This window comes from Callionymus lyra, chromosome 17, assembly GCF_982586985.1.
Source record: "Callionymus lyra chromosome 17, fCalLyr1.hap1.1, whole genome shotgun sequence".
Classification (NCBI taxonomy): Eukaryota; Metazoa; Chordata; class Actinopteri; order Syngnathiformes; family Callionymidae; genus Callionymus; species Callionymus lyra.
In genome coordinates, this window is record NC_141834.1 from 16,256,276 (window position 1) to 16,279,449 (window position 23,174).

At 38.7% G+C, this 23,174-nt stretch overlaps 1 protein-coding gene across 1 annotated transcript in view; it reads left to right on the top strand.

Moving 5' to 3' along the window:
• The first annotated feature begins 2,736 nt into the window (after positions 1-2,736).
• dnah5 (dynein, axonemal, heavy chain 5) overlaps positions 2,737-23,174 on the top strand; it is an 82,375-nt gene continuing 61,937 nt past the window's right edge. Inside the window, exons 1-36 of the mRNA XM_087813279.1 lie at positions 2,737-2,955; positions 5,040-5,177; positions 5,995-6,171; positions 6,238-6,351; positions 6,416-6,526; positions 6,867-6,989; positions 7,814-8,029; positions 8,169-8,195; positions 8,309-8,416; positions 8,491-8,576; positions 9,471-9,678; positions 9,751-9,864; positions 9,935-10,141; positions 10,213-10,293; positions 10,363-10,453; positions 10,537-10,682; positions 10,832-11,009; positions 11,115-11,369; positions 11,442-11,638; positions 11,720-11,813; positions 11,897-12,039; positions 12,736-12,812; positions 12,901-13,025; positions 13,088-13,323; positions 14,886-15,104; positions 15,171-15,233; positions 15,306-15,544; positions 16,728-16,875; positions 16,937-17,029; positions 17,090-17,289; positions 18,463-18,616; positions 18,839-19,002; positions 19,065-19,221; positions 19,285-19,497; positions 20,729-20,953; positions 21,199-21,365. Of these exons, the coding sequence (XP_087669405.1) occupies positions 2,752-2,955; positions 5,040-5,177; positions 5,995-6,171; positions 6,238-6,351; positions 6,416-6,526; positions 6,867-6,989; positions 7,814-8,029; positions 8,169-8,195; positions 8,309-8,416; positions 8,491-8,576; positions 9,471-9,678; positions 9,751-9,864; positions 9,935-10,141; positions 10,213-10,293; positions 10,363-10,453; positions 10,537-10,682; positions 10,832-11,009; positions 11,115-11,369; positions 11,442-11,638; positions 11,720-11,813; positions 11,897-12,039; positions 12,736-12,812; positions 12,901-13,025; positions 13,088-13,323; positions 14,886-15,104; positions 15,171-15,233; positions 15,306-15,544; positions 16,728-16,875; positions 16,937-17,029; positions 17,090-17,289; positions 18,463-18,616; positions 18,839-19,002; positions 19,065-19,221; positions 19,285-19,497; positions 20,729-20,953; positions 21,199-21,365 (5,498 nt within the window). The 5' untranslated portion in view covers positions 2,737-2,751. The remainder of the gene's footprint in view (positions 2,956-5,039; positions 5,178-5,994; positions 6,172-6,237; positions 6,352-6,415; positions 6,527-6,866; positions 6,990-7,813; positions 8,030-8,168; positions 8,196-8,308; positions 8,417-8,490; positions 8,577-9,470; positions 9,679-9,750; positions 9,865-9,934; positions 10,142-10,212; positions 10,294-10,362; positions 10,454-10,536; positions 10,683-10,831; positions 11,010-11,114; positions 11,370-11,441; positions 11,639-11,719; positions 11,814-11,896; positions 12,040-12,735; positions 12,813-12,900; positions 13,026-13,087; positions 13,324-14,885; positions 15,105-15,170; positions 15,234-15,305; positions 15,545-16,727; positions 16,876-16,936; positions 17,030-17,089; positions 17,290-18,462; positions 18,617-18,838; positions 19,003-19,064; positions 19,222-19,284; positions 19,498-20,728; positions 20,954-21,198; positions 21,366-23,174) is intronic.

The window sequence follows — 23,174 nt, forward strand, 5'->3', positions numbered from 1 at the left end:
CTGCAGACGCCCACCTTTCTTCTCAGTCCCCTCTAGACCTCTAGCTATTCTCTTAGTTTCTTGTCCCTGCAGACCCCCACCTCTCCTCTCGGGTACAAATAAAATATACATTTCAAACTCTATCGATTGAAAATATGTTGTTTCTTCCAATTTTTTTCAAGTTTTCAGAAAACTAATTTAATTTAAACTAAATCATTTAGGACATTTCGGTGACATTGCTTTGTGTCCCATTACGACCGGTACTTTGATTTTGCTGCTGTCCTTTTCTGCGTCACTTTTAGAGATTTAACTCAAAGTTTTATGCGTTTAATAATTAAAAATGTAGGGATTTCTGTAAGGATTTTTGTGTGCACATAGTCAAATGGGAACTGAATGGTATTTTTGCAGAATTTTCTTTTTTGTTTTTAGAGATGTTTCAATTGACTTAATTGGAATTATTCTTTTCTTCTGGATTTTTCAAGAGAGCATCTCATTCTGGAAATTTCAGTACAATTGCGTTGTGTTCACAAGACCTGAACTTTGGTTTCACTGCTTTCTTTTAATTTTTTATAGATTTTATTTTTTTTAAACCTTTTAGATTTTAAAAGAGTTCTTGTTTCCTGATTTTGAGACACTCAAAATTGTGTTGCATTCAGTTTAGATAGCTAATTTTGATTGACAGTTTGATTGAAATAAATTAGTTTTTGAACCTCAGAAAAAATTCAAAATTTGATAACCATCCTTTTTGTTCACATAGTCCAAAGGTACCTAAACTTTTCCCATTTTTATAGACATACATTTTTTGGCATTTTTTCAAACATTTTGGATTGAAAAAAGTTTTTCTACTGTGATAGTTATCACAGAAAATATACAAATAAATTTGGCAAAATTCTTCGCACTGATGCTTTAATCCTTAAATTAGTGTTTATACAAACCATCAACTATAATTACTAGTTGAACAGTTTTTAATTAAAATACCCAACAGTCTTTTTTTTTTCAATGAAACTAAACCAATGAAGTAAGTCCTGGAGTTTTTAATTTTAATTTTAATTTCTTCAGCAAAAACTGAAGGAAGAAAGGGAAGCCAAGCGCGCACAGCTGGACGGCCGACATGACTACGTCCTCAGTATCGTGGCCTCGTGTCTCGGTCTGGAGAAGGCAGAAGTGGAAGATGCCATCCTGGAAGGAAGTCAGGTATGAATGAAATAAAATAACTGTATTAACGTAAAGTTGCTTTTTTTTTCATGTTTAAAATGTTGCTTACGTACAGCTAATGGCTGTTCAGTTAATATTTAATGATGTTTCCCACAGATTGACCGCATGGAGCAGTTCTTTGTCGTCTCTGGTCTGCCACATCTCATGTTTTACTATCAGGAGAAGGAGACTCCTGACACAGGTGGGCGTAAACATCATTGTCTATCGATCATCAAGGCAAACAAAGTCGTTTATTTCAGCTTCAGGAAACACGTCAAACTGACCGTCATTCTACCTGGATTTTGTCATTTCTTCCGTCGCAGACTCGGCCTCCGTTCCCCCGAAGACCTCACCTGTCGGTCGCAAGCCGAGTTTGAAAGTGTGCGTGACGGATGGGAAGGATAAGGCTTTAACCGGAGTGTGCGTCTTCTTCACCCGAGCAAACACTTCCAAGGCAGTCACCTCTGAAAACATACAGCGAGTGAGTCAGTGTGTGACGAAGGGATCCAAGAGCAAACACTGGCATTGTTCCACAACATCGCACTATGTACTGATAGATTCTTACAAACATCACAGCGTTTTTTTTTTTTGTCTGAGCAGAATTATAATATGAATAGAAAGTCAAAGCGCTTGAAAGCTTTTTAGCAAATTGAGTAAACCGAGCGTCCCGTGTTAGTGTTTGATATGAGCAGCTTGTTTTTAAGCTTTGTTTTGAATAGCCTGATTTAGATTTTAATAACTGCTTCTGTAGGTCACTTCAACTTGTGTCTACACAATTTATCCAACATTAATATGTATGAGTTTTCTATCCAGGACTACTGCTAATCATTATATTCTAATGCATGTATTCAAAATATAAAATATTAGCTGTTGATGTTGCACACTCTGATACATCTTTAGTAAAAAAAGACTGTACTTTGGATTACCATGAGTATTTTTCTTACAATATGATAATGATAATATAAATGATAATCAGAACGTGTAGAGATGCTTGATATATATATATATATAACAAAAATCTAATAAAATAGTAAAATCTTGTATATCATTTAATTCTTATATTTCATATCAATTCTATAAATTGTTTTGGGTATAAGTAAATGTAAAACAAAATGACTACATGTTGAAATTAAAAGACAAAAAATGAAAGACGTTCAAAACGTTAATTGTTGTTATATATATTCATCCTTGTGTATTAATTATTGTTTTAATTTTAAATGATAATTTTTGTTTTAATATTTCTGTAGTAGTTGTGTTATCAGTTTTGTCGTGCCCTTTAAAGTATATACTTTATTGAGTATTGTTTTGATTGTCTAAGCGCTTTGTGACCCTGGTCTGGAAAAGCGCTATACAAATAAAAATGACTTACTTACCTACTTACAATTATTTGGCTACACTTGTGATTCTAAACTGGTTGGTGGCTCTAAAAAAAAAGCTATTTTTAATGGCACAAAGCTGAGTTTATTCACTACTCAATAGGTGTTGAAAATAATTCTTTGACACAAACAGAAGGTAAGAACTAAAAGTATTTCTTCCCCACTCCCCCTCACTTTCAATTTTAAGGATGTGAATTTCAACATGTTGGACACCACGCAAGGAGGGCTGTTAAGAAGCGTGGAACAGCTGCTGTCTGAGATCTACATCCCGACTCTGAGGAAGATAAACCACGGCTGGGGGGAGCTGGCCAGTCCCCAGGCTCTGGCCGTCAAACAGGATTTCATAATGTCGCTGGAAAACTTTGTGTCCGTCTTGGCCGGAGCTCAGGAGAGTCTGCAGGAGAGGGTGAGACACCGGTGATGACACATCGAAATATGGTGCAGGCTGTAAGTTAGAAACTAGTCTATGCGGCTTTCAAAATGACTTCGCCAGCCAATCAAAATCAAGCTAAGTGGTTTGAAAGTAAAGGAAGCTCGTCATTTTCTACTGACAGGTTTCTATCATTATAGTTGCAGCAGCGTACCAGATGCTGATGATAATGATGAAATGTTAACGGCAATATTTTGTTCACATCTGCTGGAAAAACTGAACACGTTAACTCGTTTCAGCCTAAAATCCAAAGTTTACATTTTCATAATATCCCTAAAATATGTATGACAGTATGTCAGGCTGAAGGATATCAAGTCTGACACTGTGGTGTGCAACTATAAGTACCTCGGCGTGTGGCTGGACAGTAAACAGGTCCTGCAATACAGACCATGTATATAAGAAGGTTCAGAGTAGACTGTACTTTCTGAGGAGGCTTCGATCATTTAACATCTGCAAGAAGCTCCTCTGCATGTTCTACCAGTCTGTGGTGGCCAGTGTCATGTTCTATGCTGTGGTGTGTTGGGGTGGAAATGTGTCCAAGAGGAGTGTCAACAGGTTGGACAGGTTGATCAGGAGGGCTGGTTCTGTGGTTGGCATGAAGCTGGACTCACTGGTGACAGTTGCTGAGAGGAGATCATTGAACAAACTACTGTCCATCATGGATGATGACAGTCATCCTCTGAACACTGTCATCAGTGAGCAGAGAAGCAGAATGAGTGCACGAATGCTCCTACCCAGGTGCAAAACAAATAGACTCAGGGACTCATTCATTCCTCGGGCTATTAAATTGTACAATTCTGAGTTCGGGGGCAGGAGTGGAGTGAAAGTATCCGGATGTTCTGTGTATGTTAGTCTTTGTATCCTTTGTCTTTGTTGTTTTTCTTTGACCTATGTTCTTTGTCTTTATCTTTAGACTTAGATTGTGTCATCTTGTTCTTTCTCTTTATGTTCTTCTTCTTATTTTATTTTTTATGTATTATTATTATTTGCTATTAAATTGCTGGCTATTGCAAAAAACAATTTCCCGAAGGAGACCTCAATAAAGTTTTACCTTACCTTACCTTACCTTACCTTAAAATATCTTTCAAGTTTTCAAGACAAAACATTTGTTTCATTTTTCAAAGATATATCGAAGTTAATCACCTGCTTGAACATCGTAAACATCATTCCTCATGAGGTCAAAGTTGTACCTCGGCGTGTGGCTGGACAGTAAACAGGTCCTGCAATACAGACCATGTATATAAGAAGGTTCAGAGTAGACTGTACTTTCTGAGGAGGCTTCGATCATTTAACATCTGCAAGAAGCTCCTCTGCATGTTCTACCAGTCTGTGGTGGCCAGTGTCATGTTCTATGCTGTGGTGTGTTGGGGTGGAAATGTGTCCAAGAGGAGTGTCAACAGGTTGGACAGGTTGATCAGGAGGGCTGGTTCTGTGGTTGGCATGAAGCTGGACTCACTGGTGACAGTTGCTGAGAGGAGATCATTGAACAAACTACTGTCCATCATGGATGATGACAGTCATCCTCTGAACACTGTCATCAGTGAGCAGAGAAGCAGAATGAGTGCACGAATGCTCCTACCCAGGTGCAAAACAAATAGACTCAGGGACTCATTCATTCCTCGGGCTATTAAATTGTACAATTCTGAGTTCGGGGGCAGGAGTGGAGTGAAAGTATCCGGATGTTCTGTGTATGTTAGTCTTTGTATCCTTTGTCTTTGTTGTTTTTCTTTGACCTATGTTCTTTGTCTTTATCTTTAGACTTAGATTGTGTCATCTTGTTCTTTCTCTTTATGTTCTTCTTCTTATTTTATTTTTTATGTATTATTATTATTTGCTATTAAATTGCTGGCTATTGCAAAAAACAATTTCCCGAAGGAGACCTCAATAAAGTTTTACCTTACCTTACCTTACCTTACCTTAAAATATCTTTCAAGTTTTCAAGACAAAACATTTGTTTCATTTTTCAAAGATATATCGAAGTTAATCACCTGCTTGAACATCGTAAACATCATTCCTCATGAGGTCAAAGTTGTTGGAATTCTCCTGTTTTTTCCTTCCAGGTTACCTTAAATAAGTGTGACTCATTCGACCTTCTGGTGCTGAAAGGTCCGTCCGACTACAAAGCAGCAGCGAGCAGCACCGAAGTCACAGAGAAGCTCGAGACCTGCATGAAAGGCTGGATTAAACAGATCGAGCAGGTGAAAAATATGTTGGGTGGAGTTTTCATTTGTCACATAATCAGTTGACCTACTGCCTCTGAATGTGGATTAGAAAAGATAGATGTTTTTGTTGTTAAAATGTTTTGGTATGTTGGTACTGATACTGATGACACGAGTCATTTTGTATTTTCTATGACATCCTTTACATCTTTGTTATAGCGTTACAATACGTATTTCACTACAGGGCCACGATACAATATACTGCAATGTATCGCAATACTTTAGGAACAAGGATATATTTGTAGTATTGTTGAGTACTTGACTCTGGTGTTGCAGAATTTACAGACTACATGACTCTTGACTAAGTCGTAAGTGCTTTCATTTTTCAAAATATGTCCAAACATCAGCTTTAAAAGCTGCTGAAGTCGACTGTATCCTCTTGTCCTCAGTCATCGCCAGGATCTCGCAGGATTTAATTGTTCCTTTATTTGCGGAGGACGTAAATACTGCTGCCATCTAGCGGTCGAAGTTTAATCGCGACACAAATATGAACAGACGCTGTGAATATTTGCGTGTTAATTGTTAATAAAACAAATATTTTATTTTATTCTATACAAACTTTATTGAAAAGAAAAACAAAAAAGTTCTGTAAAAATAGTATTGTGAAAAACAGCAGGGAGAGCTAAAGGTGGGGTAGGTGATCTTCAAGAGAGAAAATGTAGAGGGTGGGACTATTGGTAGTTTGAATGATATGTCAATATCCTTTTTATACTTTAGACTCAAATGTTTATTTGATATAACTTGTTTGAATTCCCACGCTACCTTCGATCAAATGAAATTGTATTGAACGTTACAGGTTTTAGCTGAAAGCGAACAACTTCGAATCGAGCTCGACGACCTCGGCCCACGCTCCGAGCTGGAGTACTGGAAGAGACGACTGGCCCGCTTCAACTATCTCCTGGACCAGCTGAAGACGCCGGACGTGAAGGCCGTCCTGGGCGTGCTCATGATCGCCAAATCTAAAGTCATCAAGGTCAGAATCTAAAAAAAATCCGTGGATGGCGACACAACGACCCCTGACGTTGAACTCTCTCTTCAGCCGTGGAGGGAACTGGACAGCAGGATCACCGACGCCGCCAACAAGGCCAAAGATAACGTCAAGTGCCTCTACAGTCTGGAGAAGTTCTGGGATCCTCTTTACCACAGCGACCCTGTACGCACTTCACTTTCAATAACTTCCTTCAGCATGAGTTCTGATGGAGAATTGTCTCACGTAGGTGTTGATGGTCGACGCCATTCCTGGATTGATCAACGCCATCAGGATGATTCATAGCATGTCTCGCTACTACAACACGTCCGACAACATCACGTCGCTCTTCATGGTCAAGGTGTGTGACTCTTTGGTCGCTCAATAACGTCAAAGAAAAGCGTGAATCAATCCTCGTATGAAGGGTTTTCTTCTTCTGTTCTCACACGTTTGATCGCCAAACAATGATGTTGGGGAACAATTGACATTTAAACAAAAAAGAAAAACACATTAATTTGTGTATTATGAAATTTAATTGCAAAGTAATTTGTGTCTAAATAGATGTCCCTCCATACAAGGACTCTATTTATCAGAAGACAAAACAGGACAAATTCCAATTAGCGCTCATGACCTTCTGATATTTTCAACACAACTCAAACTGAATGCACTTTCAAAAGTTCACTTCATTTTTTTTTTTCCAGATGACCAACCAGATGATCACGGCGTGTAAGGCTTACATCACTAACGAAGGTTCCAATTCAATCTGGGATCAGCCTCAACCCGTCGTGGTGGAGAAGATGAGAGCTTGTATCCACTTGAACCAGGTATGGGCTGGAAAATGTATTTGTTGTGTCATATTTTAAGATTATTTATTGTTGTCGGATTTTTTTTTCGTGATACAGAGGGAACGATACGATATATTGCGATATATTCAGATAATGAAGGAACAAGAATATATTTGTATTATTGTCCGAGTACTTGGTTTTGAAGAATTTACAGAACAAACATCAGCTTTGACCATTGCTGGAGTCTACTGTATCCTCTTGTCCTCAGTCATTGCTGGGATCTCGCGGGATTAAAATGTTCATTTAGCTGCAGAGGACAGACTGGCTGAGAGTTTAATTGCAATTGTTTATGTTATTTGTACAAATAAATTAAACTATTTTATTCTAAACACACATAGTTGAACTGTAAATCATAAAAATATATGATTTTCAAACCAAAAATGGAAAGCAAAGTATATATAAGATAAATTGAGCGTCAAAATAAAATAAGTAAATATCACACTTGTACTTCCGGTAATAGAATGTTTGGTTAATAATTTTAAACACGTAACATTTTGTTCGACACGCAACCTTGTTTGCTAAAAATATCATTCACTGGTGAAAACGATCCCAAGATACTGTACAAGAAGAACGACTAATTCCAGTAGAACTTGAATATCTGTGTTTTTCACTACTTTTCAATGATTTGTTTTGAAACGTAAAACATGAATTTACATTTCAAGATTTATTTTTTTCCAATATATTCCTAATTTGAATATCTTCATATTTTGCACTTCTATAATTTCATACTTTCAGTCTTTATAAATAAAGAGGATGTTGTGGATGTTTTTACGAAAAAAACATTTGTGAAAAATGTTTTTCAGAAATACCAGCAGCATTTCCACCAGGCCAAAGAAAAGCTGGAACAAACTCCAACCGAGAGGCAGTTTGACTTTAGCGAGATGCATATTTTCTTCAAGTTCGACACATTTCAGCAACGCCTGGAAAAAATCTTGGAAATGTTTCACACCATCTCCACATATTCGGCCCTGCTGGACTCTAAATTAGAGGCTCTTGAAACCGTCTCTACGAGATATCAAGTGAGAATGGAAAACAAAGCCACTATATAAATGAAATTGATGTGTAAAATTGAGTGTATTCCTTTAAAAAACAAAAGAACAAATGGGGGTATCATCTCCTTTTTTTCAATTAATAATTGATGTTATTCTTTTTTAACAGACTTCAGAGATGCAAGGAAAATGGGAGGTAATGACTCAACTGTATCCATGTTCATAGATATTGGTTCCCAGCCTTTTGCTGGAATTTTATAAAACATTTAAAAAATGGTCTGTCTTTAAATCTGCCACTTCCTGTGAAAGGCCATCGTTCAAGACATGAAGAGAAAACATTACAGCTTCCTGGATCAGGGAAGACCGGACTTCGACGTTGACTATGAAAACTTTCGCAAAAGCACCTCCGAGATTCACGTGAGCTTTCTCCTCCGACGCTCTCGTTAAGAACTCGTAAGAACTCACTTTCTTTTCTTTTTTTGCGTTTTCAGGAGCAACTGAGGATTTTCATGGATTGCACATTTGTGAAAATTCAAAACAAAGAACGGGCCTTAAATATGCTGCAAAGGTTTGAGAGGTGAAGACTTCCATAAGTACTGCTATCACACGAAACCCCTTCTTTCTAGTCATGGAAGCTTCATGAAGCTTCGTGAAGCTTCATGAAGCTTCATAGCTCAGTAGTTGGCACCCCTGAGTTTAAATAATGTGAATTTTAACTAGAATAGCTGTTTAACACAAGTATATACAGCAGACACTGCCATCTAGTGGACTCTGAAAATAAGGATACTGCTTCATGAAGCTTTGTGAAGCTTCATAGCTCAGTAGGTGGCACCCTGAGTTTAAATAATGTGAGGTTTCTCTAGAATACCTTTTCAACACAAGTATATACAGCAGACACTGCCATCTAGTGGACTCTGAAAATAAGGATACTGCTTCATGAAGCTTTGTGAAGCTTCATAGCTCGGTAGTTGGCACCCCTGAGTTTAAATAATGTGAGGTTTCTCTAGAATACCTGTTCAACACAAGTATATACAGCAGACACTGCCATCTAGTGGACTCTGAAAATAAGGATACTGCTTCATTAAGCTTCGTGAAGCTTCATAGCTCGGTAATTGGCACCCATGAGTTTAAATAATGTGAGGTTTCACCAGATTAGCTGTTCAACACAATACATTATACAGCAAAGAGTTCTTATCTAATGGACTCTGAAAATAGTGACACTGCCTCATGAAGCTTCGTCAAACTACATCACTACAATCAAGTACATTTACTTTTCCTTCCACTGGCAAGTCTGTACGACGCTTAAAATACCATCACTATTGCCAAAATGGTATTTTTATTTCACCTATTGCATTGACTACTTCTCATATGTATTCTACTAACATTTGTTCTCCAGTTCATAAAGTTTCAATCATTTTAAGACACAAGTGTTGGATTAGCGGCAATAATAAAAATGTACTTTTCAAATTAGATTATGCATCCCGGATCTTGGACTGGACGAGAAGTACCTCCGGATACTGGAGAGCTACGGTGAGACCATCGAAATGGTCCATCAAATATTTATGAAGCAGAAATCGGACCCCCCAATTCCACGGGACATGCCACCAGACTCCGGGCGGATCATGTGGGCTCGGCATCTGCACAGCAAAATACAGGAACCCATGGAGCTTTTTCAGAGAGTAATTGTATTTCTTCTTCTCACTTATGCATGAATGTCATCATGTCCTGGTCTAATTGTCCTTGATCTCAAGTATGATAAGGTTCTGTCCTTACCTGAGGCCAAGAAGATCACCAAAAGGTACAACAGTGTTAAAAACCTCTTGGTGGAGTTTGAGAACATCAACCATCAAAACTGGATGAAAAAGGTTTGGAAAATACATGTTTAGTTTTTCAACTGTTTTTTTTATGTCACTTCACAATCTGTCTCACTTAAAGGTGGAGGGGGCAAGAATAGGGTTACGTGCCTCTTTGTTGGTGAGATCACCGCAAACGGGGGCGCTGTTCGTCAACTTTGACCCTGAGATCCTGACCCAGATCAGGGAGGTCAACTACATGAAGAGGGTACATTTTGAGATCCCACCGTTTGCTGCCCTCTTGCATCAGAAACAGGAGAGCCTCAAGAGGAACCACGACAAATTACAGGTTTTCTTCTCTACTTAACACGAAATGATTAGATCGGGAACCAACATTTCATGTTGGATTTTCTCTTTCAGTTGATGTTAAGTGAGAACACTCGGGTTCGGGTCAAGATTCAGTCGGTTTTTGAGCAGTTGGCAAGGCCGCATGTTGCCAAGGTAGGTTCGCTTTTTTCGGGACATTTATAGTCTCAAATATTTATTGCTTTAACGTTTCATTTGGTTCAGGTGGACGAAGCTATACAACCTGGATTGACATCACTCAACTGGACCTCCATGAACATAGACAGATACTTGAGCAATATCAGCAAGTCTTTAGGTACTTTTTTTTGATAACATCTGTATATTTGTTCATATGTTTGCTTACCACAATTAATCGTTTCCTCTTATTTCGTTTCTTAGGAGAACTCGAGTTGCTAATGGACCGAGTCAATGACTTGGTCGAGGTACGGATAGAGTCGGTATTGCAAGAAATGAGCGTGACTACGTTGTGTTTCCTGCCGGAGGACGGTCCCGTCACCTGTGAAGAGTTTGTCCAAATCACAAGGGTAAATTCAAGCCTGGTTTTGACCCAACTAAAGGAACATTTTATTTGTTTTTAATTTCTCTATCTCTCTCTAGATCCCATCATTATAGTTAGTGTTGTTTTCTTTTAGCAACGATGCTAACATCTTTATCTCTCGGCGTCTGTGTGTAGGACTTGTGTCTCAAACAGGCCCACAGTCTCCACACCAAGAGTCTACTAGTAGAGGAAGCCGCGAATGAAGTGATCAACATGTTGCTGACCTTCGAACACAATCAAAGGGAGGAAGCGGAGAAGACTGATGATGAAAGCCTCGCAGCGAGCAAGATCCTCGAGCGTGCCGACAGCGAAGGTTCCGATCTTAAATCGACTCACAGTTTATTTTGTTTTTTATCAATGGCTGTTTCAAATTAGATTGACAAAGTTCCGTGCCCTCTGAGTGTTGTTCTAATTTTAGGTGAGGACGAGGGACGCTCGATGGGTCTTCCCTACTCCAGGAACAGCTTGCAACCCACCACCAGTGTTAGTCTTTCTTCTCCTCTGATGAGAAAAAGGAAGAAGAGAGATATGATGGAAGTGATGGAGGAAGAAGCTCGGGAGCTGCTGATGTACTTCAACCATCGAAACATCGACGCCTTGCTCCGTCTGACGCGCCACAACCTGGAGATGTTACGCAAGCGCATCCACAACTCATCAGCCATGCACTCCTCCGGTTAGCTGGATTTTATATTCCACACATTTATTGAGCCCATTAAAAATATGATCATTCTTATCCACTCTGAAGCTGGAAATGACTCATCAGGTCGCGGGAAGAGCAGCAGCCTGCAGCCCATCTTTAAAGTCCACGTGACCCTGACCATCCCAAACATCTCCATGGTGCCAGCCCTGGAGGAAGTTCAAAAGGCCATGAACCAGGCGGTCGAGTGCATCGTCAGTGTCAGCCAAGGAGTCGGTCAGTGGAGCCAAGAAAGGATCTCAAAGGTGCCTCTACAGAAAAAGATTTGATGACTCGTCAATTATCAAACTTTACTCATTGGTTTCCTTGAAAACTTGTTTTTCCAGAGGAAACTGAATGAAAGGCGAATGGCGGCTTTAACACAGGACAGTTCTGACAGTGACACAGAGGATGGAGGGACAACCTACAGGAGCATTGCTGGTACAGAAATGTTTCAAAGAGTACTTAAGATCGATCCGTTCTCAATGTTTTAAATATTTTCTTTCAATTCCCGTTCTCTCCAGATGGCAGTGTTGCAGATTTTTCTGCACAGGTGGTCAGATCTATTCCCTGCCAATCCAGGAACTATCACAAAAGTGTTTCGGAGAATAAGGAGATAGTCAAACTGGTGAATGTGCTCAGCACCTCCATAAGTTCTTCAAAAAAGGTACTAGAAATGTTCTCTTCTTCACACCGGACACCTGGAAAGAATTTTTTTACAGCGGTGTGTATTGGCAAGAGTCTGGCGATATGATACGTATAAAAATAGAGGGGCAACGATATGATTTATGTGATACTGTAGTAACAAGAACATTTTTGTAGTATTGTCGAGTACTTGACTCTGGTGTTGCAGGATCTACAGACCACATGACTCTTGACAAAGTCGTAACTGCTTTTATTTGTTTTGAAACCAAAATATGTCTAAACATCTGCTGGAGTCATTGTATCCTCTCGTCCTCAGTCATCACTGGGACATTGCAGTATTTAATTGTATTTAAAAGTACTTTTTGAAAGCCATAAAATAAAAAAAAATCTATACAGTGCTGTAGAATACCTACACAGTATCTTGAAAAAGAAAATCTATCGCCGTATCAATATTTTCTTTTACCGCTATTACTTAATTTCTGTTTGATTAATGCTGTCTTAAAGGTGCTTCATTTAAAACAAAAAGCCATTTACAAAATAAGTGACATCAGCCTGTGACACCTGAGAAGTGAATACCTTTTTTTGGGTCATGTTTACTCAAAAAATAAGTCTAACTAGCAAAAAAATTCAATTTATTTCCCTGTACATGCTATTTTATTTTGAAGGCTTTCATCTGCCACACCTTGCCTGCCACCTTACTGTTAACACTTATTCACAGGAGTTGATGACAGCTCTGGACAGTTTTGCTCACTATCATCACATCTGGAAGAAACCACGAGATGAAACTATGAAGGAGTAAGATCTCTATTTTTCTTTTAAATATGAACACAAATACTCACTTATTTGTCATTCGTGTTGATGATCACTATGATTCGTCTTGTAGGTTCATCAAAGAAAACCCTTTGCTGTCTGAGTTCAAAAGTCAGATCCTTTACTATCGTGATCTGGAGAATGAAATAAACTCGGAGCCGGAGTTCCTCAACGTAGGAGCTTTTTCACTCTACACAGGTACGATGAAAATTCAAAGTGGAATACCAACTGGATAAACTAATCGTGAAATCCTGTAATAGAAAATCTGAAACTCTCGCTCACCGCGGAAACCAAGAACTGGATGGTGGAGTACGGCCGGTACTGTAACAAGAAGTATCGCTCAGAGATGGAGCAGATCTTTGCTTTTATAGAAGAGGCTGGTAAGAAGCTGAACAGGCGGATCACGGATCTGGATGACTTTCGAATTGCCATGACGGCTCTCAAGGAGATTCGAGAGAGCGAAATATCGATTGATTTTCAAGTTGGTCCTATTGAGGTAAGGCTTTTTGGAATATTTCAACATATTATCCCCTTTTTCACAACTTCTTGTCTTTAAAAATATATTTTTTAGGTTGTCGTGTTTTTTCCTTCCGTTTCTTCTTAGAGCTGTTTTTACAGTTATCGTGTCTGCAGTGGATTATCTTGTTTTTCCTCGACAACAAGTCATTACACTGAACAAACTATTGAGCTCGACTCCCACAGCACAAGAGACGACACAGTAACAAGAAACCAAAGTTTAGTGACACTGATTCGACAAACAAGTTGGACCAGAGTTGCAGCACGTTAGACACGGGGGACAAATATCCCCTAATGATAGTCAGGATTGAGGTTGTTTGGTGCAATTTAAAATTTGAGTCACATTCTTTGGGTCACATTCACATCATCAGGAAACAATTTTTATATCAAAGTTTTACACACTTTCAGAGATCTGGCCGGAGGCTGATCTGGGAGGTAGTTTGTGCAAACATTTGAGTTAATAAGCCATTCAATAGAAACTTCTGCCAAATATTTTGTAGTAATACTGAGTCAGGTGTCTCCTGGGTCTGCCCAGTTGGACATATCAACAAACTATATGCCCTGGCCATATATATTGGCTAATCTAGATGTGGAGTTATCTAATATAATTAAGTACTCTTAAAAACGTTGTTTTTGATGTTGTTGCTTAAAAGGCCACTAATGTGTGGATTTGAGTGTCTCTTTGGTCATGTCTTCATTGATCCTGGACCTCTATTGTACTCATTAGTATTTCTCTGTTTGTACAAAACTCTTTTTTATTTCAAATACTATTTGATTAGCACATCTAAATGGGCTCCACTCTTGAGAACTTTATAAAGTAATAACTTTAAAACATGGTCATGATGGACTTACTGCATCTTGGATTGGAAGAACATTTAAACATTTGTGGGTCAGGAGAGTTGTTTTTTTCACAATAGCCGTCCTTTAACTAGTTTCAAAGCCTGTTAGAGGACGTAGCATGTATGACATACAGCTTATTTATTTCGGTCTCTGACCAAAGCTTGTCAAATGCAAATACATACATCTGACAATAACACACAATATTCAGGAACAATGCGTCCAATATCTTCAAAGTCCACTTTATCTATTGAGCCTTCTGTCACCAGGCTGGAAAAAACAACTAAAAAACTAGAGATCTCTGAAAGAAAGAGACACGCTCAGTAATAACTGAAATAATAGACACGAGTAAAACAGAGTGGTCCACAAGACCAAGAAAGGAACAAGTTAAAAAGAAACTAATACCTACCGTACTGATTGCTGAAGCAAAAGTTTTATGCTAAATGTTTTCGACTTAGGAAGCTTGAGAGAAAGAACAGGAAGTTACTCAAGAGGATCAAAGAAAAGCAGAATATTAAAAAAATAAAATGGAAGTATTAGATATGACTTTCTACAAAGCTTAGGTATGTGTCTTAAAAAGATGTAGTGTTGGTTCTTTTTTGTCCAGATATATACAGGAATAGTAGAGTCCTGGTTGTAGTACCAGTTATCAGCGTATGTCAATGTAATAGATGAATGCCTTTCTTCATTTTCATTTCATGACAGGAGTCCTATGCCATGCTTCACAAATACGGGCTGTCGGTCGCAAAAGAAGAGGGTGAAAGGGTCGACGCCCTGCGGTACAGTTGGGAGAAAATGCTGTCTCGGGGAAAAGAGATCCAGAACGAACTGATGGCCCTTCAGCCCAGATTTAGAGTGGAGCTGGCCAACAACGTCGAGGTCTTCAGGGAGGACTGTCAACAATTCTACACTGATTACGAAAAGGTAAATTAGACAACATGATCAAGGGTTCCAGAATCAATAGGGTTAAAAGAATTATATTCTCCCCAGGATGGTCCAATGGCAGTTGGATTAGCGCCACAAGACGCCAGTGATCGACTTATCATGTTCCAGGTATAGTGTTGCCTCAACTGAAAATAAAACTTGACATAATTCTTTAATAAATTAATCTCGTAATTTCCCCAGAATCGGTTCGATAACCTCTACAGGAAGTACATCACCTACACAAGCGGACAGGAACTTTTCGAGGTTCCGGTCAGTCAGCACCCGCAGCTGTTGGAGATCCGGCTGCAACTGACGCTCTTGCAGAAACTCTACGGGCTTTACAACAGTGTGATCGAAACCGTGAACGGTTACCATGACATACTGTGGGCTGACATCCACATCGAGAAGATCAATAATGAACTGCTCGACTTTCAGACCAGGTGAGTGCATCTAGAACGTTGTTTCATTGAAGAACGTACAAAAGAACGACGCAGGAATCAACAGTAGGAAAGTGGAAAATAGCCATGGCTTGGCTTAGCATTATCTTCATCTTTTAAATTCCAAAATCCTTCCCCCTTCAGCCCAGACCTAGTTAAAGGTTGAAGGTAATTTTCACCAATTTATGTTGATGCAAGAGTTGAAGAAGACATGTAATTCCTTCTGGGGCGGCTGAAAAAATATGAGATGCATAACTTTGGGCCAAATAACATGATGCAATTTTGAGGCACTTTCATTGGTGATACTTTATACTCTGCCGCTCTACTTATACCAGGCCGGTAATTAATTTTCCCAGGGGCCATTTGAGAAGGTGGAAGTGTCAGGAGCAGTTTGTAATAAAGATGAAATATGAGGACACTGAAACAATGTAATAGTAAAATATGTTTTTTGGAATAATTTGAAGAGAGAAAATGCATTTAAGAAAACAGCTGAGAAAATAAGAATATATATATAAATATATACAGTATATGTATTTATATATATATATATATATATATACACAGTATAAACATATATTTCCTTGTGGGGAAAAAGCTGTGGACCATTGATAGCGGAACCACATTACAAATATGAATTGCTATTATTATATAGTTAAGGTTAAGTTAAGTTAATGTAAATTCTGCAATATGTGTAAAATATAGATGATAATTTAAAAATGGCTGAACTCAAAGACCTACAATGTTATGACCCCGAAATTGTATAGATTTATGCTCGTTTTTTTTGTTTCTTATTAAGTGTTTTACTGTCCATTGAAATATTTCACTTTATTTATCTGGAAAAGCTCAATTTCATGTAATAAATAATCACTAATAAAAGAAAAAAAGGGATTATCACTGGAGACAAGTCAGTACAAGGTTAAGACAAGTAAGTCGTTTTTATTGTAGTTGAAAAAAAGGCTTTGCTGCAAACATTTTGGCAGCTTTGGTTTGTACCAAATAACTTGGAAGTGATTTGACTTTGATCTATAGAACTTGAAGGATTTTTTCAATTACTTGACAATAGGACTTTGGCCAGGAAATAGTTTTTGCTGTGAGAGCACATTTTGTCAAATCAAAGTTGTATTTATTGAATATACCATAAACCCATCTAAAGTTCGATGACATAGTATTGATTTATACCATAAAGGTGTCGTAAGCTGCCTCACGCTCTCAAGGAGTGGCCGGCCTTCCTCGACCTGAAGAAAACCATTGATGAATTCAGCGAGTGCTGCCCCCTGTTGGAGCTCATGACCAACAAAGCCATGATGGCCCGCCATTGGAAAAGAATAACGGAGGTCAGTGAGATTAATCAAATTAAAAAAAAATCACGTTCTTAAAGGTATATTTGGTAACCAGGTAACCGGGCACACATTTGATGTGGAGACCGACAACTTCAAGCTACGCAACATCATGGAGGCTCCGCTCCTCAAGTTCAAGGAGGAGATCGAGGTAGGATCGACGCTCACAGGCTTTTAAGCCGACTCCTTCCTCACGAGTGTTTCTCCGCAGGATATCTGCATCAGTGCGGTCAAAGAGCGAGACATCGAACAAAGACTCAAGCAGGTTATAGCCGAGTGGGACAACAAGACGTTCACTTTCGCCACCTTTAAAACCAGAGGAGAGCTTCTTCTGAGAGGAGACAGCACCTCGGAGATCATCGCCAGTATGGAGGACAGTCTGATGATTCTGGGATCTCTTATGAGCAACAGGTAGGTTTGGGACTCAAAGGGATACGTCAACCTAGATGTTCTACTCAACCCCAAGTCCACTAAGGGTTTGGATTATTAAAGTAATCCATGTCTTTTTGGAGTTTCCAACAGAACTGTTTGAGATCTCGCTGTCTTTTGAAAGAAATCCCTCCATACTGCTTGTCAGTAACGTCCCTCTTGTAATGAAACCCTGATATGAAATTGTTCAAAGTTTTTTCTTAAATTCAATTAATATGTCTGTATATTTTAAGTAAATCTCTGATCCGAGAAACTAGGAGCTTCAAGGCTTAAAATGTAAGAGAATCTTTCGGAACAATTTCTCTGATCTGTGTGATGACTGGATATGAGCTGGACCAGAACGTGGAATAAAATCACCAAGCAACAAATGAGTTGACTTACAGGTTTATAAACAAAAAGAAAATATTTTAAAATAGATAAGAGGTGTCTAGAATCGTAAGTGTCCATTTGACAGTCCAAGTCAACTTAAAGCACACCATAAACCGTGCGGAGAACAAACGTAGGAAGACTGAAAAACAAAGAGTGGTCAGGGGGAAAAACTCGACCATTATAAACATGACAAAAAGCAGACTCTAGACCAAATAAGAACAACACTAAGAGGAAATCCAGGAAGTCAAACCGAAGAGGAATTTGAATGTGACATAGCACATCGTGAAGATCATAATCTGGCACCTGTTGCTGAGAAAGAATAGGCTTTAAACTCTTGATCATTCAGTGGGTTCTGAATCATTCCAACACCAATGATGATATTTGTTGGTGGAGACGTTGCATAACAACCTGTCAGGTGTATTTTAATCCAAATATTACACCTTGTATGAGGTTTTTGACACCTTGAGGCAACAGGTGCAGTGGTTCTGAACAATCAGAACGAAACAGGAAGTGTGTCACAAGACGTGACAGACGAGCAGTATGAAGGTATATGGATGTTTTTAAGTGTCTTTTCGGACAAAGACGAAGACAACTAAGCTTCAGTCGCTACATTAAAATGAAAAAACTTTTTTTTCTATAGCTATAAAAAGGAACAGATTACTCTGAAAATAATCCTTAGCCTTAGTCGACATGAGGGTGAGTAGAAAATGAGTGAAGTTTGAATTTTGGGTGAAATATCGCTTTAAGTTCCACCAACACATTCATTTATAACAATTTCCTGTGTAGATACAACACCCCATTTAAGTCCCAGATCCAGAAGTGGGTTCTGAATCTTTCCAACACCAATGACATCATTGAGAACTGGATGACCGTCCAGAACCTCTGGATCTACCTGGAGGCTGTATTTGTTGGTGGAGACATCGCCAAACAACTGCCAAAGGTATGATTTGAATCCAAATATGACACTGTGTAGGACTTTTTGACACACTAACAAACATCGGTGTTAATCAAGATAGAATTGCCATAATACTGAGTAGAAAAAGTAAAGTATTTCTTGTGCACAAAATGACAAAAAGGATTTACTTTTGTAGTTTTTCGAGAACAAATAAACCAGTTTTTTTTATCGTTGATACTTCAGTGTCCTAAATGTTTTTTTTTTCAGGAAGCGAAGCGTTTCTCCAACATTGACAAATCCTGGGTGAGGATCATGATGCGAGCGCACGAGATGCCCAACGTGATTCAGTCGTGTGTGGGAGACGAGACGATGGGGCAGGTCCTCCCTCATCTGCTGGAGCAGCTGGAAATATGTCAGAAATCCCTGACGGGGTAAAATCCACGCAAAACGCCGCTTCGAGGAAATCGATGTTACATTATGTCCGGCTCAACAGGTACTTGGAAAAAAAACGCCTCCTCTTCCCTCGATTCTTTTTCGTCTCCGATCCGGCCCTGCTGGAGATCCTGGGCCAGGCTTCGGACTCCCACACGATCCAGGCCCACCTCCTCAACGTGTTTGACAACATCAAATCCGTCAGATTCCATGACAGGGTAACTGCAGAGATAATTGAAGTGCCTCGGTTGGACTTCCTGATGCTGACTTTTTTTTTTTAGGTTTACGATCGTATATTAGCGATATCGTCGCGAGAGGGGGAGACGATCGAGCTGGACCGCCCTGTCACGGCAGAAGGGAATGTGGAGGTTTGGCTTAATGCCCTCCTGAAGGAATCCCAAAGCTCTTTGCACTCAGTCATCCGACAGGCCGTGGCGTCAATCCAGGAATCCAACTTCCAGCTCATCGAGTTCCTCAACTCCTTCCCAGCTCAGGTAAAAACGGAAAAAAGACGCCATATGTCGTACCCAGACGATGCTAGCTAACTTAGTTAGTATTTTAAGAAATTAAAAATCTTCCTGGACGAGATGTTAACATAATGTGAGTCATTTATAACCTGCAAAAATATTGGGATTTTTCAGCCTCAGGCATAAATCCTTGTTAATATCATCCCTTAAATGTTGTTTATCATGTAAGACATATATCCCCCAGAATATTGAATGTTTAAAATGTTGAAACTTGGAGTTAATTTGATTGAAAATTAGTAGTTTTTAAGCTTTGAAAATATTTTTTTAAATAATTAAATTCAGTATTTTTATATTGAAACATAGAATTTTCTTATAACTGAACAGGAATTTTTTATTTTTCTTCAAAGTGAATAGATTTTTTTACACATATACTTTGGTATCATTAAAAAACAATTGTTCTAAATTCAATCCTTTTTCTATTCGCAGCCTTTTTAATTCAATATAAAAATGTTGGTATAATAGTGCAATCTTTTTTATAACAATTTAAAATGCTATAAAAAAATATTGGATTTATTAAATGTATCGAATTATTACAATTAGAACATAAAACTATGTGTAAAAAAAACTTTTAATTAAACAAACTTTCAATGGATAAATAATAGTATTTTGTTATTCATAAAAAACTAAGTCAAACCATTGAATACAGAAAAGATAGAATTAAATTATTCAATGCTTACTCTTGTGTTATATACAGGTCAAGGTGTCGCAAAGGCCCGAAAACAAATGCGTCTGTGATATCCCTTGTGTTGTCTCTCGGTCAATTTCATTCCTTCTCACAATGAGCAAGCACTGTTAGCGACTTGCTAAGCTAGCAGTCATATCATACATTTTACAATGTCCTTTTTTCCTGATGAATCAAGTTGTACGACTTGCCTTTTTGAGACCTCGGCTCCTGCTGTCTGCAATGCCACTTAAAGAAACAGTGTCTTTGCATTACCCAGGGTAAAACTGCAGGATGGAAACAAACCAAGAGTTTTATATAATGAACACAAATTATTTAAATAAAACAAAAATAAATAAATAGCTTAACAAAAATATCATTTATACACGTATAAGGTGTCAAACCACATGTTAGAGGTTTAGTTATTTTAAAAAATACATTTTGACAGTTTTCAGAGCTCATGAATATATCTGTAGTACTCACGTTTTTTCATTGACTTTCTCGAGCTTCAAGTCCAAAGTCTTCTTCCACACACAGGTGGGCTTGTTGGGGATCCAGGTGATCTGGACGAAGGACTCGGAAGACGCTCTCGCCAACGCTCGGTACGATCGCAGCATCATGGCTAAAACCAACCAGCAGTTTCTGGACCTGCTGAATTCCCTCATTTCAATGACCACTCGGGACCTGAGCGCCGTGGAGAGGACCAAGTACGAGACCCTCATCACCATCCATGTGCATCAGAGAGACATATTCGATGACTTGGTGAGTTTGAAGAACTTGTATAAATGTGTGAGAAACATGACAGTCGGGAACAGATTTCTCTAAAGTTCATTCGGTGCAAGTGTCTCGATGCATCTTCTGTTTGTGTCCTTGACTTGTTTTCCTCCTCACCTTATTTTTCCTTGAAGCATATCAGCAACTTTCACCTCATTCTTCACACTTTCATATTCATTACCTTTTCCCTTCTACACCCTTCATCTCACACTCTTTTATCCTTTTTCCTTCAGTGCCGGCTACATGTCAAGAGCCCCAATGATTTTGAGTGGCTGAAGCAGTGCCGTTTCTACTTCAATAAGGATAAGATGATCATCCGCATCACAGATGTGCCCTTTATCTACCAGAATGAATTTTTGGGCTGCACGGAAAGGCTTGTCATCACGCCTTTAACTGACAGGTAATGTCCCGAACACACCATGATGATGAAGAATTTCATGATTAGCACTTTCTCAATATGAGCTCCTGGAATTGTTTCCGTCTCTTCTTCTTCTTTTTTTACCTGTCATTCGATCAATCCATCAGTCCTGGATATGCCCGTCTATCCCTGTCCGTCAACCTTTTTTCTCTACCTGTACCTACAACTTATCATCACTGCCTTTGTCTGTCCGACCAAATACCATCCATTTATCGAGCCACTCTTCTCTTTTTATTCCATCCTTTTTCTTAACTGTCAGTGTCTGGATGATAAGTGCAGTTTCTCACCTCAGTCTACCTGTCATTTTCCTTTCTTTCTTTCAATCTTCCAGGGTCCATTTTAGGAGCTTTTAGGAAATGTTCCTGAAAATATATAAAATTGAAAGTTTCTTTTTTTTAACCAAATTAAATGATGTTGTTGGCGCTTTATCGAATTCTTTTTCACATCTACCATCTGAATTGAAATCTAAAAATCAATGTACAGATAACTGTAGAAATTTTAAGTTGACATTAAATATGACGACATCAAGTACATGGACAACAAATATTTAAAGAAAAAAACATTTATAAAGACCACAACATTAATCATCTGAAAAACAAAAATGACAACAATAATAACATTATAAGTTATAACATAACATAAACAACAACACAGACAAAAAAAAAAAGGAACCTAGGTTTTTTTTTGGACCATAAGGTGCACCGGATTATATTGAGCCTCACGGAGTGGTACTATGATAATCCTGCAGTAATACTATGATAATCGTGTAGTAATACTACAGAGCCCTACGTAGTTATACTACGAAGCCTTGCAAGGTAATACTAAGAAGCCTTGCTGAGTAATACTTTGGAGCCTCTCTGAGTATTACTAGGTAGCCTCTCTGAGTATTACTAGGTAACCTTGCGGAGTAATATTAGGGATCCTTTCTGAATACTATCTGGGACAATCACGGAGTGATACTAGGTAGCCTCACTGAGTTATACTAGGTAGAATTGCGGCTTAATACTAAAGAGAATAGCGGAGTAACACTAGGGAGAATAGCGGAGTAATACTAGGGAAAATAGCGGAGTATTACTAGGGAGCCTCTCTGAGTTTTGAGGGTCAATTGTGGAGTAATACTAAGTAAGTAAGTAAGTAAGTAATATTCATTTATACAGCGCTTTTCGAGACCAGGGTCACAAAGCGCTTTAACAATCAAAACAATACTCAAAACAGTACATACTTCAAAGATCAAGACAACACCGAGAACAACACAGGAGTTCGAGAAATTCAAGGAAAAGCCTGAACAAATAGAAACGTCTTAAGATGTTTCTTAAAGGAGTCAGTAGACTCCATCAAGCGCAAAGAGAGAGGAAGATTGTTCCAAAGCTTAGGAGCAACAGCCTGAAAAGATTTCTCTCCTCTGGTCCTGAACCGTGTGCGTGGAACCATAAGTAGATTCTGATCCACAGACCTCAGAGACCGAGCTGGGGTGTAAGGCTGGATCAGATCAGTGATGTAAGGAGGAGCCTGACCATGAATAGATCTGAAAGTAAGAACCAGAATTTTAAAGTTGATCCTGAAAGAAACTGGAAGCCAGTGAAGAGTTTTAAGGATCGGAGAAATGTGAGTTCTCCTACTTGAGCGGGTCAGCATTCTCGCTGCAGAGTTCTGAATCAACTGCAGACGAGACAGCTCCTTCTTGTTAAGACATGAAAACAAACTGTTACAATAGTCCAGACGAGAAGAAACAAACGCATGGATTACAAGCTCCAGATCATGTTGTGACAACATTTTCCTAAGTTTAGAGAT